The sequence below is a fragment of the Mirounga angustirostris genome, unplaced genomic scaffold (assembly GCF_029215605.1).
Source record: "Mirounga angustirostris isolate CCGP_5_RB_7025 unplaced genomic scaffold, mMirAng1.0.hap1 SCAF_8, whole genome shotgun sequence".
Classification (NCBI taxonomy): Eukaryota; Metazoa; Chordata; class Mammalia; order Carnivora; family Phocidae; genus Mirounga; species Mirounga angustirostris.
This window is the reverse complement of record NW_026991716.1, coordinates 145,410,017-145,428,508: the sequence shown is the minus strand read 5'-3', so window position 1 is coordinate 145,428,508 and position 18,492 is coordinate 145,410,017. Positions and strand designations below refer to the sequence as shown.

The following is an 18,492-nucleotide window of genomic DNA, read 5'->3' as shown; positions in this document are numbered from 1 at the left end:
GTTTTGTGAACTCAAACTTGGTGAATGGGAAGGATTCTGCTCTTGGTGCGCCCGACGAAGGCCATACACGTGGTCAAACTCAAAGTGCGGGAATGAACCGGATACCTGGGGTCTCATTCTGCTGCATCTGCTGCTGAGAAACTGCAAGCAGCTTCCAGACATGGAGAAAACACTGGTAAGGGGACCCCGGCATGCCTGGCAGGTCTGTGATGGCTGTCGGCCCCTTTAGGGGAGGTGACAGAGGGAACTGCCACCACGTAAATTAGTTACCCAATTTCACTGGGAAGGACAGGACCTAGTGTCAGGTCCTGGAATGGGCTGAAAAGTAAGTGTATGTGGTTCCCGTAACGGGCCACAGCGTCACAGCATGAAGCAAGAGGATCAGACCTACAGAGACCCTGGGTGGTAGCCAGTTCATCAGGGAGCCCCTGGACAGGAACACGTGGGCAGGGACTGAGGTCACCCTTGGTCTGAATAAGCGAACTGTCCCCACGGCTGGTGGACAGAGATGTCACTACACAACCACAGCCCTCCCCCCAATTCCCAGGACTGAGCCAGCTCACAGACCCAGAACATCTCTCCTAGAGGGATGGCTGGGTCCCCTGACCCTCAAACAACAGTGGGGAGGGCACAGTAGAGACCTACAGAGTGACCGCTTTCCTCCAAGACGGTAAAAATCCAAAAGCAATATTGCTTTAATGGGAATTCCGAAAGGAGTCATAGGACCTGTGCCCGTCTGACTATGAAGAAGGCACACGGGTGTGGTGGGTGGCCATGGGCTGTCACACATTTAATCAGATCAGAACCCAAATGCAGACGCTGCCCCACGCAGGGGGGGTACCCTACTGGAACAGACGGCCCCAATGACCGCTCCGGCGCACCTCCTTGTACACCTGCTACAGGACCTACCAGAAGCAGCCTGTGCACCTCCGTGGTCGCGTGCAAGGGCTGGTCACTCGTCCAGCGCTCAAGTACGCTGGAGACCCACAGACACCGACGCTCTCACCGCCGGCCTCTGGGGCAGAAGCGTGAGGATTATCCTGCAGATAACTGTCCTCCTTTGGGCTCTGGGCTGCCTTCCAGACGCTGGGACAGACTCAGACACTGCACTTCACCAGGGATACCTGGTTCCCACAGGACTTGAGCTGGTCAGCGCGCCGGCTGACCCTTCGCGGCCTTGGGCTGGGCAGTCGCTGGAGCATGTCATTGTTAACATACAAGACTGGGCTCAAGCGTGTCCTGAAGGCACCGCAAGCAGATGGCTCAGTCTCCCAGCACCTGCGGCAACAATGCCCTCATCGTGTGCCCGTGGTCACCCAGAGTTCCCTCTGAGCGGCTGCCGGTAAAAAAGGTTTTTTGGGTATTTTTTATTAAGATTTTTTTTATTTTAGAGAGAGGGAGAGAGAATCTCAAGCAGACTCCACACTGAGCACAGGGCCCAATGCAGGGCTCCGTCTCACAGCCCTGAGATCATGACCTGAGCCGAAACCAAGAGTTGGACGCTCACTGCCTGAGCCCCCCAGGTGCCCCACCTGTAAAAAAGTTCTACTTGATTTCTGAAGAATAAGGCTGGTACCACCTAAAGGTGAAGATTGGTGGCACGAGGGCCCCAAGGGCGACCCTGAGAGCAGTGTGGGAGGGGGCCGGTCAAGTACCGCGTGTCATTGTCCACGTTACCTGGAGAGTGCAACGGCCCGGACGACGGGCCTCCGGAAAATGGGCAGTGACGGTCAGGACTGAAAATCAGTGGCAGGTGGGATCTCGGCTGTGGATAAGGGCCGAGGAAGGGGAAGCGGCTGGAGCTCCTGAGAGGAGCAACATGCAGATGCCACCTCCCGTGTGGAAGCTCACCCCTGGAGTTCAGGGACATGACGACCTGTCTGTGGACGTCCGTGACCTTTCTGTCCCTGTCAGTGGCTCCCAGAAAGCCTTACTCGCTGCCGTGGTTCTGACAGCGCTGCTTCTAAGAGGTCCGTCTCCCCCGGATGTCCGGCAACGGGGTCCTGGACGATCCCCACCATGGCACGGACTCCGCACTCCCACGCAGCCAGCCGGACAACACAGCGGGGGGCCTCCGGTCGGGATGCCGGCTTGTGGTGGTGCCTTGTGCCCTGAACTGCCCTCAGTATCCGGCAACGTGGTCTTTCCCACGCCAGGACACACAGCTGGAGGAAGCATGTGACGCAGGGAGGGTTCACGAGATCTCAGGATTTGGGGCTCCGCTGGTGTGAATATCTGTTCCTAAGGAAGATCTGCTCCACAGAGGGACACAAGTGGCCCATTGGCCTGCAGGCTGAGAGGCCACCCAGCTGTACTGGACGCCTCATGCCAATGAACCAAAAGGCAAAGCCGGTAGACTGTCATGGCTTAGGTCACTGCTCCCCACCTCGGGGACAAGCCTACTGCCAGACAGGGGCAGGCAGGTGTGTGTCTGGAATTTAAGAGATCCTCTGGGGAACCTCCTAGAATTCCCATTTCCAGCAATCAGAACCAATGGAAAACGAGTTGCTCAAACCAGGAAGACGTCTTGGAGGGCGACTCTCAGGAATGAAGTCTGGGTCAACCCACCAGCTGAGGCACCACCACCAACAGAAGTGAGTGGCTGAGGGCAGAGGAACACGGGATGAGTTGTAGAAAAGGGGATTTTTAATACCAACATCTGCCAGCTCACCAGGTGCAAAAGCAGGTGCACAGGAGTTGCACCTTTCTCTTCATGTGCTTGGTAAATATATCAATTCTTTTATTTCCCCTTTTTCATTGCAGCTCTAACATTAGGAGGATTTAGAGGGGCTAATACCATAAATTATCGTTTAATTTAGAGTATGTCCAAGGGAGGGTGTGACTGCTGGAAAAGAACATGTCACAGGGGCAGAAGCCCAGACGCGGGGACTCCAGGGTCTACACCTGCACCAGAGAAGGCCGCATCGCAGGGGCAGAAGCCCGGTGCTCTCTGTCCTTACCTGGAGTTTAGTTTAAAAGGGGTGGTGGGTGCTGAGTTGGCAAAGGGATGGGTGGAATGTGATGGAATGTCTGTCTTCCCACAGCACCACCCCTTCCCTTTGAGACCGCCTCGGCACTGCTCTCTGACAGCAGAGAAGCCCGAAACACACAGGGTGGGCACCGTTCCTTGGACTAGAACATGGGCTAGAACCTGCCTGGGAGGTAGGGATGGTGGAGAGGCCATGAGTCACTGTGCGAGGCCTAGCGCACACACAGACCTGAGGCTGGGGACGGCCTCACAGTGGGTGTCTGGATGCTCCAGACAACTGCAGTGGCCCAGAGAGCCCTCGAGAATCAGATTTCAGCTCTCCGAGCAGGACTGGGGCGACTGCACCCTTGACCCTCAGTCCTCCAGCTCTCCCCGCTCCTACACAAGACCCTCCTACCCAGACACGTGCCGGGGCTCCTGCTCTCCCGGCCACACACAGATGGGCACACCTGCTGCCTGGCCCCGTCTGCCCACCATACCTTCCTCCCCAACTCTGTCCCATAGGATCTGGACCATCCAGCCTTGCTCTCAGCTCCAGGGATGAGGCCGGACTGGCCCACGTTCTTTCTCTGCCCCAGTGGTGGCTCAGGAGGGGAGCCTACCCAGTTTGGCCAGTGAAGACGGGGCAGGGGGACCTGGCCACAGTGACCGTTTTCAAGAGTTTCCTGGGTGACATGTGGTTATAAAGCTCCCCCTGGACACTGTGTCATGGTGGCCAAAATGCTGCGGCCATTTGGTCCCAGGAAGGGACCCAGCCTAAGGTTCACACAAACGCGGGAACAGCAATTCAGAAAACTGCAGAGAAACGGAACTTGATCCCTGACCAATCAGAGCCTGCAATCCACCCTACCTTTGGCTTTTCAATTTCCATGCTGGTAAAGCCTATTCAGGCGGAGCTTTCAGATGTAGCCAAAAGCATCTTGACTTCTAAGTGTTTTCATAAGCCTTCTTTACTTGCGGATTTCTTGGCTAAATGTATTAACATTTGTTTCTTCTCACTGAAAGTCCAAATTTTCAACAGAGCTGTACGTGTAAGACTGATAGTTTCGTTCCACTTGTTCTTCTGCTGGCTGGTGTAAGTCACCAGGTTCTCCGTGTACTGCAAGATCGACTTTAAGAACCTGTTTTAACAAAAATTAATTAATTTCTTTATTCTATTATAAAATGCAACAATGATTTAAATGCACTCTTTTCGTTTTGGAATTTAAAGTACTGCACTTAAGGGGTGCCTGGGTGGCTCAGTTGGTTGAGCGACTGCCTTCGGCTCAGGTCATGATCTCAGGGTCCTGGGATCGAGCCCTGCATCGGGCTCCCTGCTCCACGGGAAGCCTGCTTCTCCCTCTCCCACTCCCCCTCTTTGTGTTCCCTCCCTCACTGTGTCTCTGTCAAATAAATAAAATCTTAAAAAAAAATAAAGTACTGCACTTAATTTTTGTCTGTAAATTCGAATAAAAGAACCACATGCAAAATGGAAGTGAGAACAGAACCTAGAGGAAGAGATGCTGGACCCCGGACGAGTTACATGCCCGAGCGCCTTGTTAAACGCACTCTCACATCAGGTAAGATGGTTGCATGTGATGGAACTGCACTCCAGAAAAGGCGTTAGAGCCCGCCTGGATTAAATGCCATGTGAGCATGCAATGCACACAATGGGGAGCGTGCAGGCCCTGCAGCCCCACGGGGGTGCCTCTCTGGCCCCGGGCATCCCACACCTGCCCTTGCAATGCAGGTGCACTGTCTCCCGGAAGACACTTTCCACGTGGACACAGCACTGCTGAGAGGTGTTTATCAAACGGTTCCCAGGCTCTTCTCCAGCGGGTGGGGATCAGGTCATGCTTCTATTTTCCAAGTTCTCCCCAGTTTGCCAAGTAGGCTGGCAACGTTCCCCAACTTCTAATTCTGAATATTTTCAAACTTAGAAGTTAAAGGAATAGTATAATGAAAGTCCACAGATCCTTCATCTAGAGAGTGGTCCTCAGCTGCGGATGACTTTGTATCTGGCAACGTCTGCATCATTTTGGGCTGTCACCATGCGGAGCTACCGGCACGCAATGCTGGGGTCAGGGAGCTACTCCCACCATGCATGCTCAGATGGCCCACCATAGACGACCCCCCCAGCGCAGAATGTGGGGGCGGGCGGGCTCACGTGGAGCCACCGATCCGTAACATTCTGCGTGGCGGCCACCCTGGTTCCCACCTGGGTTCCACGTTTCTTTAAGAAAATAACAGTCCTACTTTCACTTTTACTTTAAACATGAGGTACGTGCTCCCTGCAATATCACTCTCTGCGTGGCGGTGGTGTTATGACAGAGTGAGGAATTCTGAAAGCGTTTGCCAGCTCATCCCATTTAATTTTCTGAAATAAGCCTACATGGGTGTTAGTTTCAAAAGTTCACAAACTTGCACCAAAATCCACAGAGAAAAACAGTAAAGAGCCAACCAAGACTGTGGGCTTAAAAAAATAATAATGAAATAAAATAACCAACAGAAGTAAAATCACTTAAATTTACTAAAACAGTTTCATTTCTTATACATACAACACACTTACTTTAGATACTGTTGATATTCGTAAGTATTTTTTCCATGAACCACATGAATGTTGACCAATTCCAGGGCAATCAGCAATAAAATCAGGTAAAGCACAGGAGACAGAAGCTTAATACTAAAAAAGATGAAGTAAGGTGACAAACGTAAGAATTTTGCACTTTCATCAGTGAAAACTCTTTTTCAAGGGAACTTAAATTCAGCCTTCTCGAGGCCGCTCTGTGGCGGTTTCCCTGTGGGCCCCCGCCCCGCCCCCGGAGCGCCGGCCAACCGCCGCCGGCCTCCCAGCCACCGCGGCTCAGGAGCAAGACGGCACTGGCTCTGCGTCCAGCAGTTCCTCTGGCTCTGGGTCTCTGTCTGCAGTGTCTGTCCTATGCTCTGGTATTTGGTAAACGACTCCCACAAGAAGAAACAGATGGCTCAAACCTGGAAATGTGTTCAATGTCTCCAGGACACAAAGATATTCTGATCAAAGTAAGATACTATCTCGTGCTCATGAAACCGGTAGGGAATTCTTCTGAAATATACCATTTGGGGAAGGATGTAACGTCACAGGCACCATCGTATAAACTGCTGGTTAGAGCGTACCTTTCAGAAGCAGCCAAGGAAAACCCGTTAAAGGCTTTACAGATTCAGATACCACTCAACCAGAGTTCTAGGAATTTGTCCAAAACGGTAATTTCTTAAGGATGTAGAACATCCTAAAATACACAACACGTAAAGAACCAGAATGCTGGCATACGCAAGTTAACCTGCTGTTAATATTTTAAATCCAGACACTCATTTGGGTCAGTGGCACCCATATTCTCTTACACCAAAATCACAACAGCATTTAACACACTACGTGTCCTCTGCAAGTGAGTACTCCCCTGAAAGTAGGAATCAGAGCTGCATCCCAACAGAACCCCTGCCCAGCGGGGCATCTCCGGACCAGGCCCGCGAGCCACACACCTAGTGAGCATGTGCAGGTAGGTCTGCCTCTGCCGGGAGCGCAGTCTCCTTTCCACCCACTGCTGGTGTCTCAGCTCCACAGAGGCAGCGACCTGGCTGGACACGCGGGCGCAGTGTGCGCTGATGTTTCGGAGCACGGTGAGCACCTCCAGAACGGTTCTGGGACAGAAGAGAGTTGGGACAGGGGTGCCGCAGAGTTCTTGGATCACCTGGGGCCACCTGGGGATTGGAATGCAAGTTCTCATGGGGCATGTTCACCGCCCGGGCCCCCCGACGCTCAGCTTCTGGGGAGCAGTGGCTGTTACACAGTGTGCTCAGTTCTGCAGGCCTCACGCACACGCACGCACGCACACTTAACTGTGGGGGGCAGAGTGTGCAAGAGAGCCCCGTCACGCACACCAGCACCTCACGAGCCACGGAGGGTGGGCTCCCCGGTCTGTGGTGGCACAGCCACAGTGGGGCCGAATGCCGCCGCAAGCCCACAGACGTTACGACACAGAAAAGAGCTGAGTGCGGGAGCCCGACGCGGCTGGTCAGCGCCCCAGCAATTCCTGACACTTCTGGGAGACTCACCTCTCGGTGGGAAGACTGTCCCGGTCGCTGACAACACCACGGCTCTCGGGCAAGTGGCGGGGCAGGGCTCTCAGGATTTCTGTGATTAAAGCCTCGCAGGCCTGTGTTTCAGAAGTACCTTCTAATCTGAAAAACAGAAGGTATGCAGACCAGCCCAAGCAGTGCCATGCAAATGTTTAATGGTTCACTTAATCTGCAACGTAGTTTTCCCAAATATAAAATGAAAAACCCACGGTCAGAGGCAATAGTAAAAATAAACGACAGGCTAAAAGCAACATACGTTGTTGACAAAAGCAACAAACCATCTAAGTTATTACTCCTACGAGATGGATCTGCTATATCCTGATTCCAAAATCTCTATCCCTACTTCTCTCCTGACCTTTAGATCCTATGTCTAATCACCCACTAAATATTTCGAGCAGACACCAACCTCCTCCCCACAAAGCCTGCCTCTGTTCCTGTGTTCGTGGTCTCCCCAAATGGCCCACCACCGGCTGGGTCCTCAGCGGGGAGACTGCGCCCCCTGTGCCTCCACCAAGTGGCCTGCCCTGCCCACTGAGGCCTACCAAGCCCCCTGCACTTGGTCTTCCCGTGGCACCGCTGAGACCTCACGTGGAGGTTGGCGTCCACTGGGGACTGTGAGGTCTGCATGACCCCAGGACAGAACTCACCTGGCTGCCTCCTCGGCCTCTTCAGGCAAAGGCAGGAGGGGCCAAACCCTGATGCTCTTCTCACAGCTCAGCACCTGAGAGAAAAATGTCCTACTGCTTTTAAAGATTTTACAGTAACAGTCTGGAAAATATTTTTGTAACTATTACGAACGTAGCAATCACTTTCTAGGAGATATATATTGGCAAAATTGTTACAGATCTTACATTTTAAAACCAGGTGGTGGGTCTCAGTTACTCAATACCATCAGATAAGTGAAGGCCAGTGAAATTAACAGGAGATTAGGAGGTAATTAACATGTGGAGTAGTTGTAAAACATATCAGCAAACTCCTGACGCCCCTGTTGAGAGTGGAGGTCCTTGTCCCCTCCTGAATCAGGACGTGCTTTGGTGAGTGGCCTTCCCCCAGACAACACAGTGGAAGTGAGGATGTGTGTGATTCTGGAAGCCAGGTCAGAAAGGGCGGCACCTCTCCCTGGTTCGCTGGGAGGCGCCGCACCAACTTCTCATCTTCTCAGATGGAACACCAAACCAGGGAAGCCCATGCCAAATTTCTGACTCACGAAAGTGTAAGCAAATTAAACATTGACACCACTGAATGTGGGTAATTTATGCAGCAGTAGTGAGCAGAGCAATGACCTTAAAAAGAACGGATGCAAGACTGCTAAACGAAAAATGAATACATCACGGGCAGCAAGAATAAGAAGCTGCAGGGGAGGGTGAGGGTCAGATACACCCACTGGGGGGCACGGAGGGGCCTCCACCAGGGCCGTGGCAGCAGCGGCCGAGGAGCAGGGGGGCTCGTGAGGCTGGAGATTCGGCCGCAGAGGTCTACGGGCAAGTCCTGCCTTCCTGAAGCTTCTCTTCCTTCTGGGACGTCCCCCTTCTCTGTCCCTTCCCTTCCTCCCTCCTGACTCTGCAGGTCAGGGTGCTGCAGGCACCTGGCGTCCTCCCTTGCAGCCCGATGACTCGCTGCTGAACTAGAACCCACGGGGCACAGGTATTCGGGTTGAACTCTTTCCTCACGTAGCACCAGGAGAGTAAAACACCTCTAGAACTCTCTGCACATCCACTGCCGACAGCCCCTTCTAACTGACACTACTTCTCTTAAGACTTCATCAGTGACACTCCCTCGTCTTGGGCAGTTTCTTCCAGCTGCCGCTGTAAATCTCTCCCTAAACCCTTACGTGTGGATCCCACAGCTTCCATTTAGAGGCCAGCACTGATGAATGTCTGCATTAGCAACTATCATGACTATTCTACTCTTAGAGACAACCCCATCCTTGCCCCTTGCACATTCATATCCAGCTACATGGAAAATAAGGCACCCAAGCTCATTTCCACACTGGAACCTCCTGGCAGAAATGCTTCAAAGTCTGTGGCTTCCATGATCTAATTTACACAGGAACAAGCTCTGGTCTTGCCTGGTAAAAGGAACATTGCCCAAGTGAAGGCAACGACCTGCTGACCCATACCTCAAGTACTAAAATCACCGGAAACAACAAACACCATCATTACTGCTCTGCCGAATGTCAGATGTGAGGCTCGGAGGGACAGAGCTACGTGGCCAAGGCCACCTCCTGAGCACAGCCTCCGGTCGCAGCCCTGAAGCCCAGCCTGCCAGGCCGCCTGGACCAGTGGGCATCTCTGCTGCAGGTGCCGTGCACGCCCCTCCCGGTAGCCCTCGTGCGGCTCACCTGTTTTTTAAGCTGAGCAACTGGGTGGAAGTGGGCGTGGTAACCCTCCGCAAGACCAACCAGTGACTTTATCGCTGCTTTTTCCTGGTTCAGAAAAAACAGACAAGGGTTACCGTGACGTGTGGTCAGGCCCCCAGTTTTCTCCTGCTGAATGCGAGTCACAAGAGAGCCCCCATCTCACCACGTTACTTCAGCTGTAACAGAGCAAGACTCTTCACCAAAACAGGTCTGAGACAGTGGTCAAATCATAACCAACAGAGGTGTTTTAAATGAAGCCAATTAACAATGATAAATAACAAAGGCCACATCCGCTTTGTTCAAAATCAGTGGCACTAGAAATACATAATAAGACTCTAAAATGGAAAATAAGAATGTCTCCAAAAAAAAATAGAATGGGAATTTAAACATTAAAAATCAGTACAACCAAAAGAGAGTCATATTGCTACACATGTAAATGTTGAAAAAAAGAGTAAAAATAACATTATTTACACCTGATATAACTGTGTGGCTGGAAAATCCATGCTGGCTGACTAAAAACTATCAGAAACAAAAAGAAAAGTCAGTGAGTTGACAGCTGACTAACAATACACCAATCATCAATCAGTCGCTTTCCCACATAGAAGCAGTAACTCCCCAGAATTCTCAACAGCACAAAGCAAGTCACTAAATACCAGACGCAAACCTTTCGTTCGCTCAAAGACCCAAGTTCTACCGCACAGCAGAGAGATTCTGTGCACAAGGCAGGTAGGCCGACCTCTGCGTGGGGCAGATGCAACTCACACGTGTGAAGACTAGTGATGAAGGCACAAGAGGCCCCGGGCCCGGCAGAGCACACGGCTTCTCATCTGAGACGTGAGACCGTGGGAGGGAGGGCCTATGGAGGACCCCTCTGGCTGCTGCACTAACAAGAAAACAGGTGGCCGCAGCGAGGCCAGGTGAAGGCTGGGGCAGCTCGGCCCAGCACACGGCACAGGAGGATGTGGACAAGCAAAGACAGGAGATTCTGGCCTCTGGATGGCGCTGCCACTTAGGGGGAGGCTCTGCGAGGGAAGGCTGAGGACACGGAGGAGACACCACGTTTGGGAATAACGTTCACTGTTGTAAAAACCATCAATTACCCCTAAATGAATCCATCAAGAGCCATTCCTGTCTGTTGCTTGGTTAGTCTTGGGCTTTGTATTTACGGTAACTATACAAGTTTGCCTACAATCCTAATAGGGAGGAGGTGGGAGAATTCTGAAAGAGAAGAGAGATGGGAAAGTAACCTTACAGACATGAAACTCTGTCACGAAGGTGAGTACGAATACACAAGAAGACCAAGTCCACCGCACATACTACAGAGATGTCTGTCTTTCAAATGCTCTTGGGCCAACTTGCAAGCCTTTGTCTAAGAAAAGGAAAAAAAAAAAACCCACAAAAAAACAAAAACAAGTAAACCTAGATTCTCTAACTCACTCCCAGATGAAATAAATTCCAGCTGGATCAAAAGATGTAAATGGGAAAAAACCCTATAAAGGTACCAGGGAAATGCACGTGTATGTTCATAATTTTGGAAAGCAAAGGGTCTTTTAAGAATAATTCCAGGGGCGCCTGGGTGGCTCAGTTGTTAAGCGTCTGCCTTCAGCTCAGGTCATGATCCCAGGGTCCTGGGATCGAGCCCCGCATCGGGCTCCCTGCTCGGCGGGAGGCCTGCTTCTCCCTCTCCCACTCCCCCTGCTTGTGTTCCCTCTCTCACTGTGTCTCTGTCAAATAAATAAATAAAATCTTAAAAAAAAAAAAAAAGAATAATTCCAAATGCATAAGCCAAAATGAAAAGACCTAAAAACTTCAAGACAAATAAGGAGCAACATAAACATCGGAGTGGTAAGTGCAGCTAATAAACCATAAAAATGCATAAAATGGAGCAAAAGACATTAATCGTTCACAAAAGAATCACACATTTCCAACAAACAATAAAAGACAGCAAAGTAACACAAAACAGAGAGATAAAAACATGGTCTTACTGTACGTTTGCTTCAGAACTGTACTTGAACAAATTCACTTACACATGTGCCCAAGTGAACAAGGATGTTTACTTGAGACACTGTAATCAGGAGCGTTCCACACATCAGAACTCACTCATCCATGAGGGACAGGTTATACACATGAGGATATACTGATAAAAAATGTCAGACAGCTGACAGAAATCAGGTAGAAGGAATGCTAATCCCTAACAGGTTTCTTCCTCGAGCTGCACCGTGTGCTCGTGGGAAGAGGTGGGAGCAGATGCCCACCCATGAACAGCGCTCCACCCCACAAGGCCTTCCTGAGTGCTGTCAGTTTTCCTATCATGTTTTCTGTTTTGTCTGAACCTCTCAATAATCTTTACAGTAACTGTGACATGTATAATTTGAAAAACAGATTAAAATATCAATAACTAACCCAAATTATTTATTATAAAATAATAAAAGAATTAGTTTACTGATTGATGCAAATATTCCATCTGACCAATTTGTCATTTGTAAAATTTTCTGATATATTTAGTTAATTTGTTTTATACTGGTTCTTTCATTTGATCACACAATATCAGTTTACCTATTGCAGTAAATATATGCATATAATCAAGTCACAATTACGTGTTCTGATGGAGGCATACAATAACTCACATAAATTTAAAGAAAAGGTGATTACGGGTTAATTACACCCGAAAATAAGCTGTATTCTGTCACAGCTGAATAACAGTGCATCTAATGGTTCTCTTCCTTATATGTTACCTTAAGGGCTGCCGACAGATCTTCATCAGTGAATCTGAGTAAAAGTACAATGGAAAATGCAAGCAATTGGTTTGCTGCCTCTTTCGGAAATTCAGGTAAGTTGATTTCCCCATGGCTTAAATGGTCTCTTATACGGGGGCCCTCCTGATGGTTTAGGAAATCCCAAAGAAACTCCTTTCAGGATATAAACAGAGAAAATATCTTGTTAGTTTTCTCAACTGAGGAAATAAAGAATGGGCCATACCTGACCTATCTAGGGAACAGCAGTGTCGGCTTACAGAGACGAGGAAACTGAGCTTCAGAGACAGTTAATCAAGGTAATACAGCTGAGGTACCATGCTGGGTTGTCCCTGGGAACTCTGTCTCTTAATTGCCCCCCGCCGCTTGGGGCAGGACCCTCCCTGGGGAGCCCCGGTCTCTCTAACTGTCCCTCGCCGCTTGGGGCAGGACCCTCCCTGGGGAGCTCTGGTCTCTCTAACTGCCCCCCGCCGCTTGGGGCAGGACCCTCCCTGGGAAGCCCCGGTCTCTCTAACTGCCCCCCGCCGCTTGGGGCAGGACCCTCCCTGGGAAGCCCCGGTCTCTCTAACTGTGGCCCGCCGCTTGGGGCAGGACCCTCCCTGGGAAGCCCCGGTCTCTCTAACTGCCCCCCGCCGCTTGGGGCAGGACCCTCCCTGGGGAGCTCTGGTCTCTCTAACTGCCCCCCGCCGCTTGGGGCAGGACCCTCCCTGGGAAGCCCCGGTCTCTCTAACTGCCCCCTGCCGCTTGGGGCAGGACCCTCCCTGGGGAGCCCCGGTCTCTCTGAGGCCCACCGCTTGGGGCGGGACCCTCCCTGGGAAGCCCCAGTCTCTCTAACTGCCCCCCGCCGCTTGGGGCAGGACCCTCCCTGGGAAGCCCGGTCTCTCTAACTGCAGGCCGCAGCTTGGGGCAGGACCCTCCCTGGGAAGCCCCGGTCTCTCTAACTGCCCCCCGCCGCCTGGGGCAGGACGCTCCCTGGGAAGCCCCGGTCTCTCTAACTGAGGCCCGCCACCTGGGGCAGGACCCTCCCTGGGAAGCCCCAGTCTCTCTGTGGCCCGCCGCTTGGGGCAGGACCCTCCCTGGGAAGCCCCGGTCTCTCTAACTGCCCCCCGCTTCTTGGGGCAGGACCCTCCCTGGGGAGCCCTGGTCTCTCTAACTGCCCCCCGCCGCTTGGGGCAGGACCCTCCCTGGGAAGCCCCGGTCTCTCTAACTGCCCCCCGCCGCTTGGGGCAGGACCCTCCCTGGGAAGCCCCGGTCTCTCTAACTGCCCCCTGTTGCTTGGGGCAGGACCCTCCCTGGGGAGCCCCGGTCTCTCTAACTGCCCCCTGCTGCTTGGGGCAGGACCGTCCCTGGGGAGCCCCGGTCTCTCTAACTGCCCCTTGCTGCTTGGGGCAGGACCGTCCCTGGGGAGCCCCGGTCTAACTGCCCCCTGCTGCTTGGGGCAGGACCCTCCCTGGGAAGCCCCGGTCTCTCTAACTGGCCCCTGTTGCTTGGGGCAGGACCCTCCCTGGGGAGCCCCGGTCTCTCTAACTGCCCCCTGCTGCTTGGGGCAGGACCGTCCCTGGGGAGCCCCGGTCTCTCTAACTGGCCCCTGCTGCTTGGGGCAGGACCCTCCCTGGGGAGCCCTGGTCTCTCTAACTGAGGCCCGCTGCTTGGGGCAGGACCCTCCCTGGGAAGCCCCGCTCTCTCTAACTGCCCCCCGCCGCTTGGGGCAGGATCCTCCCTGGGAAGCCCCGGTCTCTCTAACTGGCCCCTGTTGCTTGGGGCAGGACCCTCCCTGGGGAGCCCCGGTCTCTCTAACTGCCCCCTGCTGCTTGGGGCAGGACCGTCCCTGGGGAGCCCCGGTCTCTCTAACTGCCCCCTGTTGCTTGGGGCAGGACCCTCCCTGGGGAGCCCCGGTCTCTCTAACTGCCCCCTGCTGCTTGGGGCAGGACTGTCCCTGGGGAGCCCCGGTCTAACTGCCCCCTGCTGCTTGGGGCAGGACCCTCCCTGGGAAGCCCCGGTCTCTCTAACTGCCCCCCGCTGCTTGGGGCAGGACCCTCCCTGGGAAGCCCCGGTCTCTCTAACTGGCCCCTGTTGCTTGGGGCAGGACCCTCCCTGGGGAGCCCCGGTCTCTCTAACTGCCCCCTGTTGCTTGGGGCAGGACCCTCCCTGGGAAGCCCCGGTCTCTCTAACTGGCCCCTGTTGCTTGGGGCAGGACCCTCCCTGGGGAGCCCCGGTCTCTCTAACTGCCCCCTGTTGCTTGGGGCAGGACCGTCCCTGGGGAGCCCCGGTCTCTCTAACTGCCCCCCGCCGCTTGGGGCAGGACCCTCCCTGGGGAGCCCCGGTCTCTCTAACTGCCCCCTGCTGCTTGGGGCAGGACCGTCCCTGGGGAGCCCCGGTCTAACTGCCCCCTGCTGCTTGGGGCAGGACCCTCCCTGGGAAGCCCCGGTCTCTCTAACTGCCCCCCGCTGCTTGGGGCAGGACCCTCCCTGGGAAGCCCCGGTCTCTCTAACTGCCCCCTGTTGCTTGGGGCAGGACCCTCCCTGGGGAGCCCCGGTCTCTCTAACTGCCCCCTGCTGCTTGAGGCAGGACCGTCCCTGGGGAGCCCCGGTCTCTCTAACTGCCCCCTGTTGCTTGGGGCAGGACCCTCCCTGGGAAGCCCCGGTCTCTCTAACTGGCCCCTGTTGCTTGGGGCAGGACCCTCCCTGGGGAGCCCCGGTCTCTCTAACTGCCCCCTGCTGCTTGGGGCAGGACCGTCCCTGGGGAGCCCCGGTCTCTCTAACTGCCCCCCGCTGCTTGGGGCAGGACCCTCCCTGGGGAGCCCTGGTCTCTCTAACTGAGGCCCGCTGCTTGGGGCAGGACCCTCCCTGGGAAGCCCCAGTCTCTCTAACTGCCCCCTGCTGCTTGGGGAGGACTGACAGGGAAGTGGACAGCACCAGCGCTTTAGTAAAAGTCACCAGGTCTTACTCTTACTCACATCCCCCCGAAGGAACAGGTAGAGGTGTCCACGTCTGGAAGCTAACTTTCCTCCTGCCTCAACACAGCCCTTGCCCCTCCCTGTCCTGAGGCCTCTCTCAGATCTGTGCCCTCCTCTGTGAAGCCCCCCACAGTGAGGACAGCTGCTGCTTCCCCAGTGCAGGCTGGAGCAGAAAGAGTCAGAAGTGCTGAGCCGGGCGAGCGGCTGGTGGATGGAGCAGTCCCGGAGATTCAGGAGGGAAACAAATGTCAGATAAACTCGCTCACTCACCCTCACTTCCTGCTGCCAGAAACGACACCCAGAGACCGTGCAGAATCCCACTAATGTCACCCATTAGAACCCAGGCTGCTAATAACGCTCAGTGGAAAGGAAGAAATATAAAAATTCTACTGAGAGTCCAAAGTAGCCATTGTAATAGTTTCATAAAAAAACAACAGTGTTAAGTAGGAAACGGACCCGGCTGGACACCACTATCTGGCCCCTCCAGCACCACGGTCCCAGCGACCCACTCACAGGCGGCGCCGGGGGGGCAGGGCAGCTCCAGCAGCAGGCCTCAGAAAAAGGGCCTTGAAGCCCAAGCTGCAATCTGCCGCGGGTGTGACGTTGGGACAGTGCGGGGGTGGTTCAGAAGTGCTCTTTGTGAGCAGATCACAAGCCAGGATTAACTTCATTTTGGAGAAGTGCTAACCACATCCATAAATAGAAGAATATGAGCCCGGAAAAGGCCTAGTATTTTACCATTGCAGGCTCTCCAAGGAAAAGAGGAAGCTGATTGATTTTACCATCATCCAAGTGTTTTGCCAATATCTAAAACACCAAAGATAAATACATTAATTAATTAGTGCACACACATGTACATACAGAACCTTCAGAGTCAAAGGATGGAGGATCTCTGGTTACAACATGCTACAGAAGCCCAGAGCAAAGGAAATAAGGACAGTCTTAAAGACCTAGCCAGCCACCCGTTTTCTTAACCAGTATGATGACATTAGGAATACATAGGAATATGTATGTATCTTAATTGTATGTGTATGTGGGTGTTTATGTGTACTTACGTGCATATATGGATACGTGTGATGATGTGTCTATATGTATGTGGATGTGTCTTTATAGGTGTATTTGTGCATACATATGCTGATGTGTATTTACATGCGTGTAGGGGGACGTGTGTATATATCTGCATGCTTCTGTATTGTATGTATATGTGTGTTTACGTATATCTAGAAGTATATGCATGTATATGTGTATGTGTCTTCAAGTGTATTTGTACGTGTATGTGTGTATGTATGTATTTACATGTGCTTTTGTGTGTGTTCCTATTTGTATGTATGTGTTCATGTATATTCACATGTGTGAGTGTGCATCCATGTGTATGTGTGTGTATGTGGATAGAAGTATACATCAGAGTTACCTTATACACCACTTCTTAACACACCAGTTTGGAACCCAACCACCCAATCCAACGCAACAGACCCTAATCCCATACAGATATGACTACATTATCTAATTTAATCCTCACAGCATCAAACATATTATGTATTAAATTATACAAGTTATTTACCTAATGGAATAAAGTCTACAAGTAAACAGACACATTGCTTAATCCCACCCACCACCCATTTACTAAGGAATCTAAGAGTTATCTTAAAGGCAAAGTAATCTAAACACCCAAATCTCTCCCCAGAGACTCTCCCTTTGTTTCCTCCTGTCGGCTAACTGTGAAATCACACTTCAGGCTTCATGAGAATTATTATCCAGGATTACACACACATAAAAGCCTCTATACTCTAAAGTGATAAAAAATATTTTCAATGGCAGTTTTTACTCGCCCAGATTTTCAGCTTTAGATTCACAAACCCAATTCACAGATTAAATGCATTGTTGTACACTTACAACCACAGTTCATGTATATTTCATGTGCAAAAGAAGCAAGTGTTAATCTTAAATCTAAAATGTAACCTCTAAATAATCATAGCATATAATATTAGTATCTCTTGGCATTTTCCAATGTTGCTCTTTCCATAACTTCAGAAACTAGGTAAATCATACTGGATCTCAAAATTAGCCTGAAAACTACACTTTATAATAAAGTGGGGTTTTTTGCATGTATGACTATCAACATTTCCTGTGTAGTAAAAAACAATGTTGTATTTGTTTCCAGATACTCCCTAAGTTTACTTACTTCGTCGAAGGTGGTATAAAGAGTCGTGGACTTCAGAAAAGGAAAGAAAAGAAATAATTAAAACAAAACGTAAGTACTCAAAGGAGAAAAATCAATTCTAGTACATGGCCAAAAATATGAAACCTTCTTTTGAAAATAAATCTTAACACAGCAGCACCTTGGGAAGAATGCCATTGGCATCGTGGCATATCATCAAAGATGGGGACTTACGGTGAGCCTGGCAGGGGGGCCCTGTTCAAACTCTGCTCTCACCACGTGCTTCAGCTCAGGTTCTTCTCATCACACAGCACGACTCACACACGTGTGTGCAAGTCAGCAAACTGGACGTGTTCTCCCATAAACGGCCTGTGTTTTGCACGCTTCCTGGTGTGATTGGTCCCGTCTACGGACACAGGCTCTGCAGCTGGCTCTCTCAACATCTACTCCCGGCTTCCGTGCTCCCTGGAAGCGAGACCCTGCGCACCTTCCCACCTAGGTTTCTCTGCAAAACGGGACACGAGTAGTGCCCATCCTGAAAGTCTGCTGGGGAATTCAGTAAGATTTTACACACACTGTGATGAAATCAGCATTCTGTGGAAGCCAGCTCTCAAAAAAAGTGTCTCATTTAACATATTTTCAATTTAACATAGGAAATTTCCTCCAACATTTATTACGACGTAGAAACCTATAAAGTCTGTTATCTTTACAGCCCCCAAGCCTATGCTACTGACCCTAAAACTTCTCCTGAGCCCCAGTCTAAGCATCCAACTGCCTACTAAATACCGAACTTTTCACTGATCTCCATAAACTGCAGGCATTAACTTCTACCTTGTTTAAGGAATGGGTATAAATGTCTTCTCTCTCACCCCTCGTACATAAGCTTCTTAAAGTCACACCGTCTTACTCATCTTCCGATCTTCCACTGATCTCAGAGACCTTATGCTGTAAGTATTCAGTAAACAGTAACCACCTGTGCACTTTACAGCTTTATAAAGCCTTTTCACATATGCATTGCCTTATAAGTAAGTTGACGCCGTTGTTTATTCTGAACAAGAGCCTGGCCTACAATTTAAGACACTGTTTGATAAAAACAGTCATGCTATTTACTTGTGTGGCCAAATAACCTGTAAATGACCGAATCTGTTTACACCCCCGTGAAGTAATACCAAGCGTACTCGAGTG

The 18,492-nt window shown here is 51.6% G+C and overlaps 1 protein-coding gene across 7 annotated transcripts in view; it reads right to left on the bottom strand.

The window, feature by feature from the left end:
- Window positions 1-1,363: 1,363 nt before the first annotated feature.
- ERMARD (ER membrane associated RNA degradation) overlaps window positions 1,364-18,492 on the bottom strand; it is a 28,845-nt gene continuing 11,716 nt past the window's right edge. For 4 of the 7 annotated variants that reach the window (XM_045865914.3, XM_045865912.3, XM_045865916.3 and 1 more), the window contains 9 exons: window positions 17,332-17,361; window positions 15,888-15,956; window positions 12,176-12,349; window positions 9,423-9,506; window positions 7,729-7,802; window positions 7,058-7,183; window positions 6,485-6,703; window positions 5,538-5,651; window positions 1,364-4,110 (listed from right to left, as the gene is read on the bottom strand). In XM_045865914.3, the coding sequence (XP_045721870.1) occupies window positions 3,927-4,110; window positions 5,538-5,651; window positions 6,485-6,703; window positions 7,058-7,183; window positions 7,729-7,802; window positions 9,423-9,506; window positions 12,176-12,349; window positions 15,888-15,956; window positions 17,332-17,361 (1,074 nt within the window). In that variant the 3' untranslated portion in view covers window positions 1,364-3,926. The remainder of the gene's footprint in view (window positions 4,111-5,537; window positions 5,652-6,484; window positions 6,704-7,057; window positions 7,184-7,728; window positions 7,803-9,422; window positions 9,507-12,175; window positions 12,350-15,887; window positions 15,957-17,331; window positions 17,362-18,492) is intronic. The other 3 variants (XM_045865913.3, XM_064598376.1, XM_045865915.3) reach the window with 3 other exon arrangements.